The 6,844-nt window shown below is 47.6% G+C and overlaps 1 protein-coding gene across 1 annotated transcript; it reads left to right on the top strand.

The window, feature by feature from the left end:
- The first annotated feature begins 2,920 nt into the window (after nt 1–2,920).
- On the top strand, nt 2,921–5,271 carry LOC131478009 (uncharacterized protein C2orf78-like). The gene is made up of 3 exons (XM_058655108.1): nt 2,921–3,314; nt 4,426–4,973; nt 5,167–5,271. Exons 1-3 carry the CDS (start codon nt 3,218–3,220, stop codon nt 5,269–5,271), a joined length of 750 nt encoding a protein of 249 aa, XP_058511091.1. The 5' UTR covers nt 2,921–3,217.
- Nucleotides 5,272–6,844: the final 1,573 nt, after the last annotated feature.

Here is a 6,844-nt window from a genome sequence, read left to right as displayed (position 1 = left end):
AAAGCAACACTTTCATCATACCTATTCATGTGCTGTGTACCATTTTCCCATGATATGTTTGTTCTCATAAACTCTGAGTACCTGTGCACTCACATTCACTAGTGTTGCTGTTTGTTATACAGCTCTAAATGAACAGAAGTCCTCTAATGCACTGATTAAAAGTCATTCATTCAAAAGTGATCTGGGTATGTTTTGACTCTCAGTATTCACTAAAAATGTAGCAGTGTACAAGAACTCCGAAGTAAATTCTCTATCTTTTACGTGTCTTCCATACCCCAATGACAATGTAAATCATCAGCTGGACAGGGCTGTATGTACACTCTGGGCACTGCACCAACAAATTCACACACCAAAAATGACAATGGTCATCACTGTTCTTTGTTCACTTGATCTTAACAAAAAGATGAAGAAGGGATTTGTAGATTCTTGCAAAGACAAGTGTAAGTGTCAATAGCACGGTGTGCTATTACACTGAATGCACACATTTGTATCACATAATTGATTCATTATATTTGTGACAAAATGTGAGATGAACCGTGATAGTCTCCCTACTGTAACTGCTTGGGTGCTTGGGGAAGTCTGTCTTTACAGGAATCCACCTCCCCAGGTCTGAACTACAACTGTTCAGCTCTGTTGAACATGCCATGACAACTCTCCAAGACTCCCTCCACTGACTCTGCTCGTCTCCTTGAGCAGCTGGCCCTCCCTGGAGGCTCTCACAGGCCTTGGAACTGCCTGCTTTGTCACATCATTCTGCCACCCAAACTGTTACATCCAAGCATGATCTTGGAGCATCCATGGAACTGCCTGTTATTCAACCGGCTGCATTAGACAAGAGTCCAGTGAGCAGTGCCCAAGGCCCAGTGACCAGTCAACAATGGCCAGTGACCTCCATGCTGGATACATGTGCCCTTTGGCACTAGCTACAAGACATCCTCTGGTATCATCTCCTCGTTATCCTTGGCTGCAGTTGATATTTGCTCTTCTCTACCGTGACAGGTAAGGGACAAAACCCTGAATGTTTTCCAGTCGATTTTTGCGGCCTGAAGTGAGCACTATGGGAGCAGCTCTGTACATGATTGGGACAAAGTACTGCACCAGGAGTCTGGAGACTTCATTTCACCTTTGGCTTTGCCATCAAGGGGCTATGTGACTTTGCCAAAATCATTACTCTCATGTAACATCTGTGGCTTCCTTAGAAACCTTAGGAGAATACATTGGCTGTTGTCTCTGATCCCTTTCCATTCTCACAGTGGACCTCAGAGGCTATTAACATAGGGAATAACATCAGACTCCTTGAGAGGGTTTCCTCATCATAAGAGAGAAAAAGCAAGGACCTGGCATTGAGCTACCCCATTCTGCAACCAGCTCAAGGCCATGGCATTTGCAACACTTCGGGGAGCAAATAAAAGGATAGAAGTGACTCACTGTCTCTTCCCACTGTTACACTCTTTGTCGCATTATCTTGCATAAATAAAATAAATATATATTTGAAAGGAGTTTAAAAAGGCTGATATGTGTTGTAGCCTGGAAACTGAAGACAAATGAAGCAAGAAACTAAAAAGGCAAAGTAAAAAAAATAGCACTTTGAGTAACAATCTACACACCACAAACTCACTCGTAGGCGACAGAAATGATGCTGGAAAACACACTAAAGTCATGCTCCTCGTGGAAAAGAACACATGACAGCTTCTAAACAGCCACTTTTTTCTTATTTTTAAAGGTGAGTTTCACAGGGAAACTAGTCATACACTATCAACTGTCTAAGGCTAACTACATTCTCCTTTCATTTAAAGGCATAGCAACACGCACATAGAGACATAGGGAGACAGGCAGAGAGGCAGAGGAAAAGAGAGAGACATGGAGAAGAATACAAGGGAGCTTCCATACACTGGTTTTCTCCACAAATGACAGCAAAGGCCATGAGTGGGCTAGGCTGACGCCAGGAGCACAAAATTGCTTCCAAGTCAGGTGTCCCATACGGGTGGCAGGGCACAGGTACTGTCATCATTACCTGCTGCATTACAGGAAGCAGAGGTGCTAGAACTTAAACCAATCCTCTGAGACGGAGGCACATCTTGTACTCAGTGTCTTAACATACTCTAGCACAGCCCTCCACTTGCAACATTATTTTTAAATGGTTGACTTCTCTGTTCTCCTAACACATCACACAACCAAGGTACATAAATGTACCACTTGCCACAAAAGAAAACAACAAACATGCCTAGATATCTTTTCCTCTTACTCTCTGAAGTGTGTGCTAATGCCATGAATATGGTGCTTCGCTAATAGTCTGCTATTCACGTTGTCTGGCTCTAACCCCTAGCACGGCTGATGTAGAGAATCTCAGAGTGCCACAAACTACAGAGACTGTTTACAAGAGGCAGAGACTAAAGTAACTGCCACACTGCACGAACCTGATGAGGGGAGGGAGAGTAGCCTAAATAACTCTATCACCGAAGAAGGATGGTGGCACGTCTGTACATCCCAGCATGTCAGCATTGACAAATGATGGGCAAAGGATCACCACCAACGGCTGGGAGAAGCTCGGCTGGCGGCCACCTGGATCTCTTTCCTCTCCACTGTGTACTTCCCAAAGAATATGTCTGCTTCCAGAAGGGGACAGCAGGGAACACCCTAGCGCAACAAAGCAAGAGGAAGTGTTGTCCCCAAAGAAATGGCTAAGAGCAAAGGGACAGGGAGAGCAGAACAACAATGCCCCACCAGCTGGGCCCACCCAGCCCAAGCAAGCTAGGACTCAGGCAGAGAAACTACAACACAAGAGTGCCAGACCACATCACTCCCTACAAGGTGTACCCATCACACTTCACTCCTCGTTTCAACCACACGACAACAAGAATTCTTGGAGTCTTTCCTTTGGTCTTTACAAGCTGCACAGATTTCACTAGTCAGACAAACAAAATGATTGCCGAAGAGCTCCAATTGCTCCCTGTGCATGTCCACTTCCTCATTCCTCAGCTCTACCCACCTCCCTCCAGCCAATCTTCTCCTCTCCCGGGAATTTTGCCTTCCTATTGGCTATCTCTGACCTTTCACCTGCCTCTCCAGTGACATCATTCTACAGGCTAAACTGCCCCCCCCACCTCATGGAATCTTGGGGTTTCCATGGAGTTGTTGGTAAACAACTTTGGATCATCACCAGTGGCAAGTGACCAGTGGTCAGTTGCCAGTGACCAGTGACCCTCGTACTGGACACATGCGCTCTTCAGCACCTGCTACCCAGACGTCCTCTGGTATCGCCTCCTCAGCGGTTTTACCTACAGTCAACGTATCCTCTTCTCTGACCATGTCAGGTAAGGAAAGAAACTGTCAAGGATCTCACCAACATTTTTGGGTATTTTTGATAATTGGTCAAACTGAGTAGTAGAGTCAAAACAGGTTGGAATAATGAGGAATGTATCACAGTAAGGAATCAGGAGACTGGATCTCAGACTTGGTTTTGACATTGAATGGCTACCATGTGACTGAATATATCCACACTCTTGTGTGAAACCTTGGTCCCCATATGACACATTACAAGAGTAGACTGGTCATTCTCTGTGATGCCCTTATTCTCTGACATTGAATCCCAGAGGCTATTCACATTTAAAGGAACAGGAGAGACTCCTTGAGAAATAGCTTTTACAAACCCAGGCATTTACTCATGCGCCAGACATCATAGTTGTGATTAAATGCTATCTTAGCAGATCATGTAACCCAGGATCAGAAGTCAGGCTTGAAGAGGACACAGAAGGACCCTTGGACTGAGCAGCAGGGCTACTTTCTAGGTAGAATTCAAGCAAATATTGCCACGAGACCTGCACAAAGAAGCTCACACACTAAAGATGAACTTGGTCAGTGCTGTGCTATTTTATAAGGGACTAAATGTAAAGGGACACAAGGATGCCAAGATCCACCGTTGGACCTCTCTCTGCCTCTAGTGTCCATAGAGACCAGGGTCCTGGGAAGGGAGAATGTGCTGTCACCTGGTGGTGATGATCACAGCATCAAGTCCTTGAGCTAGTCAGCCTGACCTCTCTGAGACTCGTTTCCCTCACCTCTGTACTGAGAATGTCAGAAGCTCTGTAGAGCCCTTCCAGTTGTATAAGGCTTCAGCACCAGCAATCTTTATGAGCCAAGAGAAAGGCAGGCTCCAGGGAAAAACAAGGAAGGACCAGGTTTGCTTCTAGTCTACACGGTAAGGTGTGACTTGAGTGTCTTCCAAATTGTGCACAAGTCAAGCATCAAGCAAGCTCATCAGAAAGGTACCATACGGCTGGCACACTTACAGCCAAACACAAACTGATTCTTGCAGCCTCAGGGAGTACTGGGCTTAGATGCTTTCCAATTGCAATACTGTGTGGATCATGGTAAGACTTCCTCCAGCTCATCCATGTTTTCTCATCTGCCTCTTGCTTCCTACAGAGAATCCCCCGAATCCACCTTTCCTTGGGACTGCAACTGCCCTGCCGCTCTCCATCCCCGCAGGGAGCAGTGCAGCTTCCCTAACAGGAAGCCTCACCAACTTCTCCACAGTCTCTGCCCCAACGGTCGGCTCAGCATGGTTACTGTCATCAGCTGCTGCCACCTCTTTCCAGCCACTCATGGGCAGTGCCTACCTCTACCAACAACATTCAGCCACAACAATGCCCTCTGCAGTGTCTGCCCAGAGCCAGACCTCCATGTCTGCTGCCTCCTACCCAGCTGCTCTACAATGGCAGCTCACAGCAGGCACTGCACAGAACCCCTCAGCACTCGGGGACTTCACTCAGGGCACTCGCACCAACCACAACACAGCTGGTCCTTGCACAATGATGACAGCCCCATATCACCAAAACGCAGGGGCCAATGCCCCGGTCCCTCTCTTTCCATCATTCATTCCGGGCACAGCAGCCCAGATTCCTAGTCAGGGACATGGCTTGTCACTTCCATACCTGCAAGCAAGCCAGATCCACGACCATCATCAAGCCACAGTAGGCTCTCTACTCTCGGCACAACCTGGCCCCTGCCTGCAAACCTATGGCCCTGTCACACACACAGCAACTGTGGCCTCTGCACCTTACCCAGAAATGGTGATGGTGCTAAGGCAGATTCAGCCAACTCATGACACACCACCAGCCTCAACCTCTGCAAGCTACTACTCTGGCTCTTCACAACCTCTCACAGGAACAACATTTCAAGGTGAGTGGAAACAAAATGGTAGCAAAGGAAGAACATCCCAAGAGGATCAAATCTGCATTTCAGAGGGACAGCTCAGCAACCATCACCTAGCTCAGGCTCTGCTTTCTCTTTTTCTGTTGCTTTAAAACATGTACTTACTTTTAGTAGCAGCAGAACCACAGAGAGAAGGAGAGAGGGAGAGAGGGAGAGAGGGAGAGAGGGAGAGAGGGAGAGAGGGAGAGAGGGAGAGAGAGAGAGAGGGAGAGAGAGAGAGAGAGAGAGAGAGGGAGAGAGAGAGAGAGAGAACAGAGAGAGAGAGAGAGATTTGTGATGCCCTGCTTTATCACATTAAAAGGACATGACAGTTGGAGCTAGTTCAGTCCTTGAAATCAGGAGTCTGGGACTTCTTCTGAGGCTCACTTCAGAGTGTGGAGTCCAAGGACTGGGGACACTGGTGGCTGCTTTCCCAGGGCATTAGCAGGGAGCTGGATCCTCAGGGGAGCACATCCTGATGCTCATGTTGATCCACCTGCTGTGCCAGAGACCAGCCTTCAGGGCTCTCCAGTTCAACCTCTACAGAAGAACACCTAATAGAAATGGGACTGATAACAAATAGCTACAAATAAATCCAAACAGGGCATTTTGACAGAACAAATTTCCACGGTCACAGCTCATCAACCTCCCAAATCATCCCAGGCCTTCCCAATCTGCCTTGCTTCAGCAAATCTTGTCAAGAACTTCAGAGTTCTTCATGTGGTAGTGACCATTTGTGTGTCCTTAACGGGAACCTGATGTAAGAGCTTGAGTTCAGAGAGCCTGTCCAAACAACACAGGTCCACACTCTGCCCTTGTTTAGGTAGTTCATGAGGAATAGCTCCAGCCTCTCTTAGCCAAAGTCAGGAGGTGTTCTACCCTCAGGAGGGAGGTGAGAAATGAAAACATACTTATGAGAATGGTAGATTCTAGAAAACATTTCAACCTTTGGCAAACATTTTCCAGGTACTTGTTATTAACCACAGTGTGGGGAGAACAATCAAGCCCACAATCACAACAGGGACAAATACAACACTGAATGCCCAGAGCTCAGTCCATGGTCCTTAGACAAGGTGAGCTGAAAAGCTTGACCTGTTTCTGGACGTTACCTGAATGCTGCATGGATGTCGGGTGGGAGTATGTCACATACCACACATTGATTTCTTGGTTCCCTTGCAGTGATACAAAACTCCCTGGGGACGCAGACTTCTCGGGGAGTGCAACCTTCAAGGCAAACCCTTTGTGTGCCCCAAACGGCAGAAGCTTCCAGGTCCTGCAGGAGCAGAAAGATCCACTTAGTGGACACTGACCCACCACCTGAGCTAGGACACATTTCCAACACAGCTCCAGGACACAATCCCACTCACGCTTTGGCATTGACACCAGGCCTAAGCAAGGAGCAAACAGACAATGCTAATATGCCCGAGAATGAAACTCAGCTTCCACAGCCTCTGCATACTGTCCAGAGCCCAGGACCAATCCAAGCTCCTCCACTGCTGCCTTGGGAAATCCCACACAGTCATCATCTTCTGGCTTGCACTGATGCTCCTCCTAGCCGAGAGCAGCAGCCTGGCTCCACCATCGCTGACCTCCCACACAGCAGCCCAACTTGTGATGGCCAACACGGATCACAAGGTGACACTCCAGCTAG

This window comes from Ochotona princeps, chromosome 26, assembly GCF_030435755.1.
Source record: "Ochotona princeps isolate mOchPri1 chromosome 26, mOchPri1.hap1, whole genome shotgun sequence".
In the NCBI taxonomy this organism is placed as follows: domain Eukaryota; kingdom Metazoa; phylum Chordata; class Mammalia; order Lagomorpha; family Ochotonidae; genus Ochotona; species Ochotona princeps.
This window is presented reverse-complemented; position numbering and strand designations above follow the sequence as displayed.

Bases quoted from the DNA above. Each gene is read 5' to 3' on its own strand.
- LOC131478009 (XM_058655108.1), top strand. From the start codon at position 3,218: ATGCGCTCTTCAGCACCTGCTACCCAGACGTCCTCTGGTATCGCCTCC. The intron at 3,315-4,425 runs GTAAGGAAAGAA...TGCTTCCTACAG, and splicing joins CTCTTCTCTGACCATGTCAG to AGAATCCCCCGAATCCACCT. The intron at 4,974-5,166 runs GTAGGCTCTCTA...AACCTCTCACAG, and splicing joins ACGACCATCATCAAGCCACA to GAACAACATTTCAAGGTGAG.